Genomic DNA, 12,528 nt, shown 5'->3' on the forward strand with positions numbered 1-12,528 from the left:
CTTTTTTTTTTTTGCGGTACGCGGGCCTCTCACTGTTGTGGCCTCTCCCGCTGAGGAGCAACAGGCTCCAGACGCGCAGGCTCAGCGGCCATGGCTCACAGGCCCAGCTGCTCCGCGGCATGTGGGATCTTCCCGGACCGGGGCACGAACCCGTGTCCCCTGCATCGGCAGGCAGACTCTCAACCACTGCGCCACCAGGGAAGCCCTGTGGTTTTAACTCTTATGCTTGGTCTTTGGGGCAGGTAGGGAAAGGGGAAAAACTGCTCTAGCACGTGGCTTCTGAATCATGGCTGCTTGCTCACATCTCCTAAGGAGCCTTAAAATATCCTGATGCCCAGGTCACACTCCAGACAAACTTATCAGAATCCCTGGGAGTGGGACCCAAACATCTGTTTTTGAGGGTTCCAGGTGATGCTGATATGCAGCCCAGTTTGAGAAGCACCACTTTAGCCTGTCAATCCCTTCGTCACCTACCTGAATAAAGTGCTCAGCCAAACTTCCACGGGAAAAAGAAAAACAAAAGAGAAGGCAGGTTCCTGAGCAAATCCTCAACTCAAGGCAGGACCTGAGATAGGTGACTGACCAGCACCGGGCAAGGGGCCAAAGTGTGAACGACTTGACACCTTTCCCAAAGCCAACCAGTTTTTAGGATAAACCAGGCCAGGCGTACCATCTACCATATGGAAGTCAATCAAGGGAGATTACCCCTGCGATAGCAAGGTGTAAACACCTCAAAGTTTTCAGCTTCTGTGGTGATGGATGCAGCAGCTTATCAATGCAACAAAGCTTCTTCAGCAAAGAACAAAAGTGGACTAAGGTTACATGTGAAATAAGAGTCACTGAAGTCAGTTCCAGGCGGCGCAAGAATGCTGAAGATGTGACCAGGGGAACAGCTTTGCTGTGCCCTAGAAACTATAAAAAGTTTGTGATAAAGGGCCAGACCATGAGCTCTGATGCCACTGGTCATGTTTCCTTGGTCAGTTTTCTAAGAGTGTGAAAAGAAAGTGCACTGCTATCTGTTTACAACATATACCACCATACCTCCAAGTAGGGAGTTAGTGTTTCCCAGTTTAGGGATTCTGAGCCATCCTGGTCCACATTTGTGGGCCTCGGTTGAATCACAGTTCATGAAACAGCTCTCTGACCTACCAGCTCTTCCCTAGACATCCCTTCCAAATTGTATACACCAGAAACTGCATAGTCCTTGGTGTTGTGCTGAAAGGATGGGGTCGGGGGAGGCGGTAAGGGGTGTTGGAGAAGAGGGGTGCAGTGACTGGGGAGGGAAGATCACCCTGCAGTCTGAGCAGACACCATCTTAAAGGGAAGACAAGAGATGAGTTACCTCTGCCTGCAGTGTTCAAGTAGGTGAGAACCAAGAAGGTGCATGAGCCTGTCTACAGAAACCAGGTCCCCGAAGTCTACAGATATACTTCCTGCAATGGAGGAAGGTAGGAAAGGTCCCCCACTGTAGAGTGGAAGAGCCACTCTGCAAGAGCGGGTCCACCAAGCAGCTGCACAGCTGGGAACCCACCCTCCCTTCTAAGCAATTCCAGTCTGTTCTTTTATAGGGATTCACTGCCTTGTTTCTAAGAGGAGTCCAGGTACCACTGCTCTCTTGCAATGGAGAGAGTGTCTTCTGGAATCAGTGCCTCTTTAATTAGCCACTTGTTTGTGTGTTACTTGCTCAGATACAAGGGCCAGGGAGCCCACTTCACCTTGTCCTTATTCCCCAAGCCCTAAGGATGAAAAGAAGAGCACAGTTCATGAAGACCAAGCCCTTCAGGCAACAGTTTTTGTAAAGTCGAATAAATTTCCAGAACAAGCATGAGCCTACACTACTTTTTCTCTTCTTTGAGCCCAGGAGGAGCCTCCAAGTAGACCCTTCCCCATTCTCAGGTGCTATAACTCTTTTTCCAAAACCTGCATGTGGCAGACTCACCTCAAGAAAGGCACCGTGCAAGCCATGAACTTGCTGGAGCCTGGGCTTAGAAAGACCTTCCAATTATCAGCATTTTTCATACAACTTCTGTCTAAGCAACTCTAATGGAAAGCTCAGTCTCCATTTTTTGACAACTCTGAATATTAGAACACTTTTCCTTATGCTTATGCGACTTTCAGTCACTGACCCTGGAAATTCTACTCTCTAGATCAGACAGAATATAGCTACATACTTTTCTACACAAAACATCTTCAAAATGAGAAGTCGGCTAATGGCTCACAATATATCACGTTCCAGAAGTTTTACACTTCCAAGTGCTATGATTTCAAAAATCTCATGACTATCCTAACAGTTCTATCAAACTGTATTCCCATTTACAGAGGAAGAAAACCGAGGATCACAGGAAAGAGTTGCCCAAGTTGATGCAGATTATGATTCTAGAAACTAGGTCTCCTGCTCCTGGAGTCAATGCTGTTTGCTAAATGAAAGGCCACAGGTGAAAGTAATTCTTATCACTTAAGGGCATGCATACCTTCTCTCCCCCGCATCTCATCTGTTTACAGGGCTGCCTGTCTCTCAATGGAGCCAAGCATTTGCAATTCAGAGAATAGCCTTTGATCATCTTATATCCTAAATACCCAAATGTATCTTCACACTTTTTATTGGTATTATTAGGGGGGAAATGCACCCTGATAATGATGAAAGGCACCGCCCTAAGCACATATTCCCACTCTGGAGAATAAAACAACTCAGGGGTTACTGCCTAGATGAGACTGTAACAGCTCAAAGCGCAACACTCCATCCATCCCCCTTCTCCATCTCCCTTCCCTCTCAGCTGGAGAAAAGTGAGAAAACAAATCAGCATGCATCTGATGATGGCCTCACTACACACCTACCCATCCAACTGCTCAGCAGACTTCATGGCAAAGGCTCTCCTTGGAAATGGTTGAAAGGGAACAACCCCTTGCAGAGGGAAATAGATTTAAATGTTAAAACTTGACCTTCCTCGTCCTTTTCACAAGTAATTACATTTGCAGCTTGTGTACTATACGGACGGGTTGTCTCTCCCCTCTGATGTGGAAAACCTGGACTTCCCAACCAAGGTAGTTCAAGACTGCCTTGAAAGGAAAAACTGAAGAGTACACTTTTGGACCAAATCAATATTTAACTCCATGCCTGAAAATAGAACAGCACAGCGAAGATGCCAAAACGGATGTCATCTAAAGAGAAACAGTACAGTGCACTTGGGTCGCTTCGAAGAAATTTCTGCCAGCTTTATAGTTTGAAACTTGCACTTACCACATTTAGATTTTTTTTTTAACAGCTTTATTGCTAGTTCCAGACCTTTTTTTTTCTTTCAGTCTTTCTTTCCAGTTCTAAGCCTAAGGAAGCATAATATAATGGGGGTGGGTGGGGGGTAGGGGAGGAGATCTCCAAATCTGGCTAAAAACCCTAGACTGGTTATCTAATAACTGCATGGCCTGAGGCAACTTAGGGAATCTTTATTTCCTCATCTATAATGTTACTGATAGCTGGAGTTACTGTGAGGATTAAATGAGAACATGGAAGCATAGGGCATACTCATAGTAGATGCTCAGAAAATGTTCCCACTTTTTCCTAAGTACAGTGACTACATTCAACCTCAGGGCAAGAAAAAAAAAACTGAAAAGGAAACTGACTCAAATTAATCAAACACGAAAGTAGTTCCTGGTGTTAAACATAAGATACTACTGGCCCTAAACCATCACTTCCTAATCTTTTTTAATCTGTTTGCAGAGCAGCCTGACATCTGCTATCACACAGATATGGCAGCCAGGATGGGGGGCTTACAATTATCTTCCTCTGAAACTCAGAAAGGATCCTTAGGACAGCTCCTTGACAATGGGATTGAGGGGCTTACATTTTAAATTGTAAACAGTGACTGCAAGCCAAAAATTAGTGAACAATATACAGAGCATCTAACGTCCAAAGAGGTATTCTTGGACAAAGACCATCAATTGTTCACCACACCCAAAATCACCTTCATAGCATCATCTTTAAGAATAAACGACATGGGGCTTTCCTGGTGGCGCAGTGGTTGAGAGTCCGCCTGCCGATGCAGGGGACACGGGTTCGTGCTCCGGTCCGGGAGGATCCCACATGCCGCGGAGCGGCTGGGTCCGTGAGCCATGGCCGCTGAGCCTGCGCGTCCGGAGCCTGTGCTCCGCAACGGGAGAGACCACAACAGTGAGAGGCCCGCGTACCGCAAAAAAAAAAAAAAAAAAGAATAAAGGACATGGAAGTATGTGTGTGTGTGTGTATTCCCAACAATTAGACAATATTTAACAAATACAATGGAGAGCCACTTAGATAATTATAAATGTGTGGGACCCAAAAAACACGGACAAATATTACTTGTAAAATACACAAAATATATACAACTTAAAGGAACAAAGATTGAAGCAGATGATTGAATTTATAATTTATGAAACACTTCCATGGAAGAGTGTAACAGAAACATCCTACACACACAAAGGCATATCACCTTATAGCTCTACCTGACAGGCAGGTCCAAGGATGCAAATAGTTAAGTGTATACAAGGAGTCAGTAATCTTTTCCCTTAAATATAAGTTTTACAGTTACTATTGTAATGATGCTGAAGACAAGTTCAGGGAGGGAGAAGACTCCTCAGGAGAATGAAACTCCTAAGATTTGGATCCAATTTTTACTAGTCATTAATTACAGGAAGTTCAGTAACTCAAATCTCTACTCAAAAATCCCATTTTCTTTCCTATTTAAAAAAACCTTTTTGGGGCTTCCCTGGTGGCTCAGTGGTTGAGAATCTGCCTGCCAATGCAGGGGACACGGGTTCGAGCCCTGGTCTGGGAAGATCCCACATGCCACGGAGCAACTGGGCCCGTGAGCCACAATTACTGAGCCTGCGCGTCTGGAGCCTGTGCTCCGCAACAAGAGAGGCCGCAATAGTGAGAGGCCCGTGCACCGCAATGAAGAGTGGCCCCCGCTTGCCACAACTAGAGAAAGCCCTCGCACAGAAATGAAGACCCAACACAGCCATAAATAAAAATAAATAAATTAAAAAAAAAAAAAACTGACAACTGATTTGTATCCTAAATAAAGTACTCTTATAAAAAAAAAACCTTTTTTTAAAGTCTATCCCCCTCCACTGATTTTTTTTTAATTTATTTTATTTATGTATTTTGGGCTGCATTGGGTCTTCATTGCTGCACGTGGGCTTTATTCAGCAATCTTTTACTCTCATCCTTCCATTCATGCCCACTAATTTTTTAGATACATACGGTTTAACTCATGTGGACTGATGGGGGTGGTGGGGGACAGTCACTGAGTAAGTTTCATCTCAAGATTTTCCAGAAATAGATGGACTTCTGTCATTTAAATTTTTATTTACTCTTCCCCAATGTTTTATATAATTTAGAGCTTGGTGAGGTGAGAGGAATTGTTTTCCATTCCTGAAATGGCCCAATTATTGATGTAAGCCATATTTACAATGAGGTGCTTGTATACTTTCTTGTACAGTATTACTATCCTGTTTTCCTCCCCAAACACTTATATGATCTTTATCATATAGGAAATAAAACTAGTATCAGTAATGCCCACAGGATTCCCATTGTCTCTGGGCAGAGAATTTCTCCATATATATATATATATATATATATATATATATATATATATATATATACTTTAAACGTTACCACCTATATTCTGTCCTTCAAGCTTGATCTTCAGAATTAAATGGTTTGATCTATTTCTTAAGCAATTCATGAAGAAAAGCACAGTTGAGAGCTTTTCATGTACAACTTTAGAAAAAAACTGACCACAAGAAAAGTCACCGTAACTCTGTACTTCTATCAGCCCACAAAGATGATTCATTTTAACTCCTCTTACAGCTTACTCCAAAGAGCAGCTGGAGCTGACCAGGGAGTGTTACATGAAACACCAAGTCAATCGTCCAAGTGCATCCCTAACAAGAGGGCCCCCAAGCTGAGACTTTCCCAAAAGCTTTGTTTTAATCCAAAAAAGGTCAGCCTGGTATTTTTTGGTTTTGTTGTTTATTTGTTTTGAAAGGTTTAAAATATTCTAAGCAATTAAGAAAGGAACCGCATCCAGTACTTGTGTGACACAGTAGAGTAAAAGTAGCCACACGACCAACCACTGCCCCAAAGAGCTTGTGATATACAATCATGAATTTCTACGTACTGAATTTGTGACTTCTAGACTTAATAGTAACACAAACCCACCATGTTAAGGATGGGACTTTTTTTTCTAAAGAGTAATTCATACCATGTGTCACTAATCAGCAGGGTAACTGAAAGCTCATGCAAAACATGCTATCCCAGTTGAGAATTTAATTGCATTACTGTTATTATCTGGTTTTCCTGTGTCACTGGCCCTCCCACTTCAAGTGTACACACACACAGACACACACACAGACACACACACACCAGCACAGCATGGATGGAAACACAGAAAACCCAGAGCTATGAGGTAAGAACTATGTTGTCCGGTAGGAAGAGGATTTTGAATTAAAAAGGTTTGTCCCTATAAAGACAGGTCAAGTATGCACCCAGGCTGCCTTGAGAAGTAATTAAGCCTATGCTGTTTCATTTCAGAGTGTCTCATCCTGCACAACAGTGGGAGCAGCTGCGGGAGATCACAGACCATGCAAAGCAAGACAGGCAGCCTCATCTATCTCTCGACTGCCACACCAGAGTTTCCAGGTGGTGTGAAAAAGCTTGTGGCCTCTTCTTCCACACAGCACAAAGCGAATCTGCCATCCAGAACATTACTCACCATATCAAACCAGCCCCTTTTAAAGGCCTGAGGAAAGGCAATTTAAACGTCCCAGTGTTCAGACTCTGGTCGATTCCCAAAGTTGTCAGGTTATATGCCCAAAACCCGCACACAGATGCAGAATTCGACTGACTTCAGCACAAGTTTCTCTTGCTGCCTAGCACTGTAGAATGTAGAGATTACTAGCTAGGAAGAGGCTACAAGTGTACACTTACAAGTGTAAGTATTAGGAACGCTTCCAATCTTGCCTGTTTCCCTCCCAACACCCCTTGAAAGAGGCTAGGACACTAAAAATCGAAGTCTGGGGACCAACTGCAGTACAGACTCTGGCTGGGTCGACGGGGGAGGCCACCACACCCTCCTAAGCTCACAGCACTGACAAGCTCTGGCTGGGAAGGGCCCAGAAACTTAGTCCCAGCAGGAAAGGGAGAAAGAAGGGAGTCTTCAATGTCTCAGATTTGCGAAGCTGGAAAGCTAGGAGAAGCGGATTTCGGGAGTCAGACTTGGCTGGGTGTGCTGGGGGAAGAGAGGGGAGGGGTCGCCCCTGGAGTCAGGTCAGGTCGCAACATGTCCCCGCAAAACTGCACATTTTTGTGGTCTTAACATTTAAGACCAAAAGGAACGCGCCGAGACGAAGCTTCTCTCTCGCCTGATGTCCCCCTCCTCGCTTAGGGACGAGGGTGCCGCACCGCCACGCGCGGGTTTCCTTCTCTTTCCCTTTTGGGGGAGCTCCCCTCCGCCAAGCCGCGACGTCCGCCTCCAAGTTCGCCTTCCCGCACAGCGCAGCGCGGCACCCCTGACCGGCCACATGCGCCCATCTGCCCCGCACCCCTCAGGACCCGGGCTGGGCGCCCGCTGGACGTCCTCGAGGACTCGGGGTTTGCGCGAATTTTTTTTCTTAAACAAAAAGCCTCAGCGGCTCGCCGCCCCCTCCTCCCCGGCCCGCGCCACCTTCCCTTCACGCCCACGCCACACCTCCCGGGCACACGGGCTGCGAGGTGCCTCTCCCGCCAGACAATGGGTTCGGGGCCGACCCGCCAGGCAGCCAGCCCCGAGCCCCCGGCCCCATCCCGGGACGCAGAGAAGGCCGAGCGCGGGGGGGCTCGGAGGAGGGCGGAGAGGAGGCGGGGGAGGCCACAATGGGAGAGGTGGGAGCCTCCCCCTTGGGACAGGAGGCTCGCTCCCGGCGCCGGGAAAAGGGGAGGGGGCTGGGGTCAGCTGCACCGCCTGGTCGGAGCCCCGGGGCCCTGCTCCCGGCCGCCGCCGCGCACTCACCAGCACGATGGCAAATCGCTCCTCCAGTTCACCTGGCTCGGGCATCGGCAGCTTCAAAGGCACGTTGTGCGCCCTGAAATCGGTTTGCTGTGAATCCATGCTCCCGGCGTTGCCCATGTTGGCTGCACACCGGGGCCAGGGGCTGCTCCGGGCCCCTTGCGTCCGCGTCGGAAATCAGAACAGCTCCCGGCGGCCGGCTTCCAGCGCTGGCGCGACCTGCCCGGCTCCCCGCCCTCCGCTGCGCCCCGGCGAGTGTGCAGCGCGCGCCGCTCTCTAGCAGCGCTCCGAGCCAAGCCGCCCCCCGGCCTCCCTCATGCTCCCCGCCGCCCCAGCGCCGCCCCGGCCTCCTTTCCTCGGGAGGGGTCGTCAGGGCGCCGGGCGCCTATCTGCATGTTGCTTCGCTGGCACGCCGCCCCCTGCCAGTAATAGCGGCCAGCGGGCGCGTGGTTGCTCCGACTCAGTCTTCCGCCTGGACCGTGGCCGCCGCTGACACTTCCAGCTCAACGCCGGCGAACACAACGCTCGCTCTGCCAGCACCTCGAGCAGACAAATGCAGCCTCGCGCTCCCGACACAATGCCCCCTCTCGCCCGGCCCCCGCCCCCGCCCCCGCCCCCGCCCCCGCCCCGGCTCCGCCCATTCGCCCCGTGGACTGCCGGGACCAGTAGTTTCTGCTCAAAGTGTCCACACTCAGAAACCACGCCGCTCTGGAGGGCCAGGCGGGGTTAGGGCCGCTTGCAGCAAAAACAATCTGTACACTTGTGGAAAGAGTTTATGTCACTTTTGAACCCCCTCTCCCACTCCAACAGAAGAAATAACTACCTCGTCTACATCGATTCTGACACTTAGTAGGCACATTTGGCAAATGAATGAATGAGCCAATCAGTCAATGATTGAATGCACGCATTCCGATTTAAATTTCAGGAGCTGTTCGATAGGATCTAGTTCAACAGGAGACCTCAAGGGTATTGGCAATGTCCTATGTCATAAACTGGGATGTGGGTCCATAGGTGCTTGTTTTATTATTGTTCTTTCTTCAGTATGTATGTTACGTATTCTTTTGTGCGACTGAAATGTTTTATAAACAAATATATACTTTTATGGATATTTATAAATATCCACTATGGATATATGCAAATATATCCTGGTTGGAACCCAGGATTTGGATGAGAAGAATTCAAAACAAACACCTGTCAAACAGCTATTATGTGTGGGTTACTGTGTTCCTTCACTAAAGAAAGAAAGAAGAGAGCTCCTGCTCTGGAATACTTTCCAATCTAGTGAAGAGAAAATTTACACAAATAACCATACTTTGTGTGAGATAAAAATAAGAACAGAGTGTTTGCGAAGACTCTGAAGATGGTCTTTGGCTGTAGTTATCTTATTCCTCTACAGCACTCTTGTTCCAGGTGTTTTACAGAGAAGATTGGGCCCAACCCTGTTCTACAGGATGCTCTTCAGACTATAACTATCCATCCTGAAGGAGTGGAAATAGAAACACCCTTATAAACGACTTTAGCCAGCTGCTCACTGTAGATTTCAAGGGCATCCTCCTGGTTTACTTGTGGCTAAACTCCTGCAGTTAGTCCTTTCTTAGCTTAAAGCAGTGTTTCTTCATCCTGGTTTGTATATGAGATTCATGTGGGGAGCTTGTTGTTAAAACTGCAGGCATCATGGGCCCTGACTATTATCAGAATTTCCCTAAGCTAAGAGCTGGGGCCTGGGCAGATGTATATTTAACAAGCTCGGCAGGTACTTCTGATATGAAACTAGGGTTGTTACCCTCTTGTTAAAAAGCAGCTGCTTCCATTTAAGATAACACACCAAGGCTCAAACGTGAAGGACCACGTTCCATTCAGCTTTGTAAACCCCAAGATGACTTGAGCATAGCAGATGTTCAATGACTGTTGAATTTTTACCAAAAGCCTATGGAGCAGATACACACAAATACATCTTGTGTATGTATGGTCTCTTAAGCAAATCACCTATAGGTTTTTTTTTTTAATAAATTTATTATTATTGGCTACGTTGGGTCTTCGTTGCTGCACGCAGGCTTTCTCTAGTTACAGCGAGTAGGCTTCTCATTGCGGTGGCTTCTCTTGTTGCAGAGTATAGGCTCTAGGTCCGCGGGTTCCAGTAGTTGGAGCACGCGGGCTCCAGAGCACAGGCTCAGTAGTTGTGGCGCACAGGCTTAATTGCTCTGCAGCATGTGGGATCTTCCCGGACCAGGGCTCAAACACGTGTCTCCTGCCTTGGCAGGCAGATTCTTTTTTTTTTTTCCCAACATCTTTATTGCAGTATAATTGCTTTATAATGGTGTGTTAGTTTCTGCTTTATAACAAAGGGAATCAGCTATACATACACATATATCCCCATATCCCCTCCCTCTTGTATCTCCCTCCCACCCTCCCTATCCCACCCCTCTAGGTGGTCACAAAGTACCGAGCTGATCTCCCTGTGTTATGTGGCTGCTTCCCACTAGCTATCTATTTTACATTTGGTAGTGTTTATATGTCAATGCCACTCTCTCACTTCATCCTAGCTTACCCTTCCCCCTCCCTGTGTCCTCAAGTCCATTCTCTATGTCTGCGTCTTTATTCGTGCCCTGCCCCTAGGTTCTTCAGAACCATTTCTTTTTTTCTGGATTCCATATATATGTGTTAGCATACGGTATTTGCTTTTCTCTTTCTGACTTACTTCACTCTGTATGACCAACTCTAAGTTCATCCACGTCACTACAAATAACTCAATTTCATTTCTTTTTTATGGCTGAGTAATATTCCATTGTATATATGTGCCATATCTTCTTTATCTATTCATCTGCTGATGGACACTTAAGTTGCTTCCATGTCCTGGCTATTGTAAATAGAGCTGCAATGAACATTGTGGTACATGACTCTTTTTGAATTATGGTTTTCTCAGGGTATATGCCCAGTAGTGGGATTGCTGGGTCATATGGTAGCTTTATTTTTGGTTTTTTAAGGAACCTCCATACTGTTCTCCATAGTGGCTGTACCAATTTACATTCCCACCAACAGTGCAAGAGGGTTCCCTTTTCTCCACACCCTATCCAGCCATTTATTGTTTGCAGCGTTTTTGATGATGGCCATTCTGACTGGTGTGAGGTGATACCTCATTGTAGTTTTGATTTGCATTTCTCTAATGATTAGTGATGTTGAGCATCCTTTCATGTGTTTGTTGGCAATCTGTATATCTTCTTTGGAGAAATGTCTATTTAGGTCTTCTGCCCATTTTTGGATTGGGTTGTTTTTTTGATATTGAGCTGCATGAGCTGCTTGTATATTTTGGAGATTAATCCTTTGTCAGTTGCTTCATTTGTAAATATTTTCTCCCATTCTGAGGGTTGTCTTTTTGTCTTGTTTATGGTTTCCTTTGCTGTGCAAAAGCTTTTAAGTTTCATTAGGTCCCATTTGTTTATTTTTGGTTTTATTTCCATTTCTCTAGGAGGTGGGTCAAAAAGGACCTTGCTGTGATTCATATCATAGATTGTTTTGCCTATGTTTTCCTCTAAGAGTTTGATAGTGTCTGGCCTTACATTTAGGTCTTTAATCCATTTTGAGTTTATTTTTGTGTATGATGTTAGGGAGTGTTCTAATTTCATTCTTTTACATGTAGCTGTCCAGTTTTCCCAGAAACACTTATTGAAGAGGCTGTCTTTTCTCCATTGTATATTCTTGCCTCCTTTATCAAAGATAAGGTGACCATATGTGCGTGGGTTTATCTCTGGGCTTTCTATCCTGTTCCATTGATCTATATATTTATTTTTGTGCCAGTACCATACTGTCTTGATTACTGTAGCTTTGTAGTATAGTCTGAAGTCAGGGAGCATGATTCCTCCAGCTCCGTTTTTGTTTCTCAAGATTGCTTTGGCTATTCGGGGTCTTTTGTGTTTCCACACAAATTGTGAAATTTTTTGTTCTAGTTCTGTGAAAAATGCCATTGGTAGTTTGATAGGGATTGCACTGAATCTGTAGATTGCTTTGGGTAGTATAGTCATTTTCACAGTGTTGATTCTTCCAATCCAAGAACATGGTATATCTCTCCATCTGTTTTGTATCATCTTTTATTTTTTTCATCAGTATCTTATAGTTTTCTGCATACAGGTCTTTTGTCTCCTTAGGTAGGTTTATTCCTAGGTATTTTATTGTTTTTGTTGCAGTGGTAAATGGGAGTGTTTCCTTAATTTCTCTTTCAGATTTTTCATCATTAGTGTATAGGAATGCAAGAGATTTCTGTGCATTAATTTTGTATCAGCAGGAGGATTCTTAACCACTGTGCCACCAGGGAAGCCCATCCTATAGGTTGTTTTGACTGATCAAAGAAAGAAAAACAGGGACACACACACATACACAGACACACACACACCCCAACTAGTGAAAATGAGCTAGAAAGAAAAGCAGTTAATTCAGACCAAGTGAGACATTTCTGACCCACAAATGTATTTATTTTCTTTGTAATCTCTAGACATAAACTTTGAGTCTGATT

General features: G+C 45.7%; 1 protein-coding gene across 4 annotated transcripts in view; it reads right to left on the reverse strand.

Moving 5' to 3' along the window:
* FMNL2 (formin like 2) overlaps window positions 1-8,563 on the reverse strand; it is a 304,003-nt gene extending 295,440 nt beyond the window's left edge. For 2 of the 4 annotated variants that reach the window (XM_027131206.1, XM_027131213.1), the window contains exon 1: window positions 8,025-8,141. In XM_027131206.1, the coding sequence (XP_026987007.1) occupies window positions 8,025-8,141 (117 nt within the window). Of the gene's footprint in view, window positions 1-8,024 lie in introns of all 4 variants that reach the window. The other 2 variants (XM_027131197.1, XM_027131223.1) reach the window with 2 other exon arrangements.
* Window positions 8,564-12,528: the final 3,965 nt, after the last annotated feature.

The sequence above is a fragment of the Aethalodelphis obliquidens genome, unplaced genomic scaffold, assembly GCF_003676395.1.
Source record: "Aethalodelphis obliquidens isolate GAN/ISIS:26980383/991018 unplaced genomic scaffold, ASM367639v1 scaffold2, whole genome shotgun sequence".
Classification (NCBI taxonomy): Eukaryota; Metazoa; Chordata; class Mammalia; order Artiodactyla; family Delphinidae; genus Aethalodelphis; species Aethalodelphis obliquidens.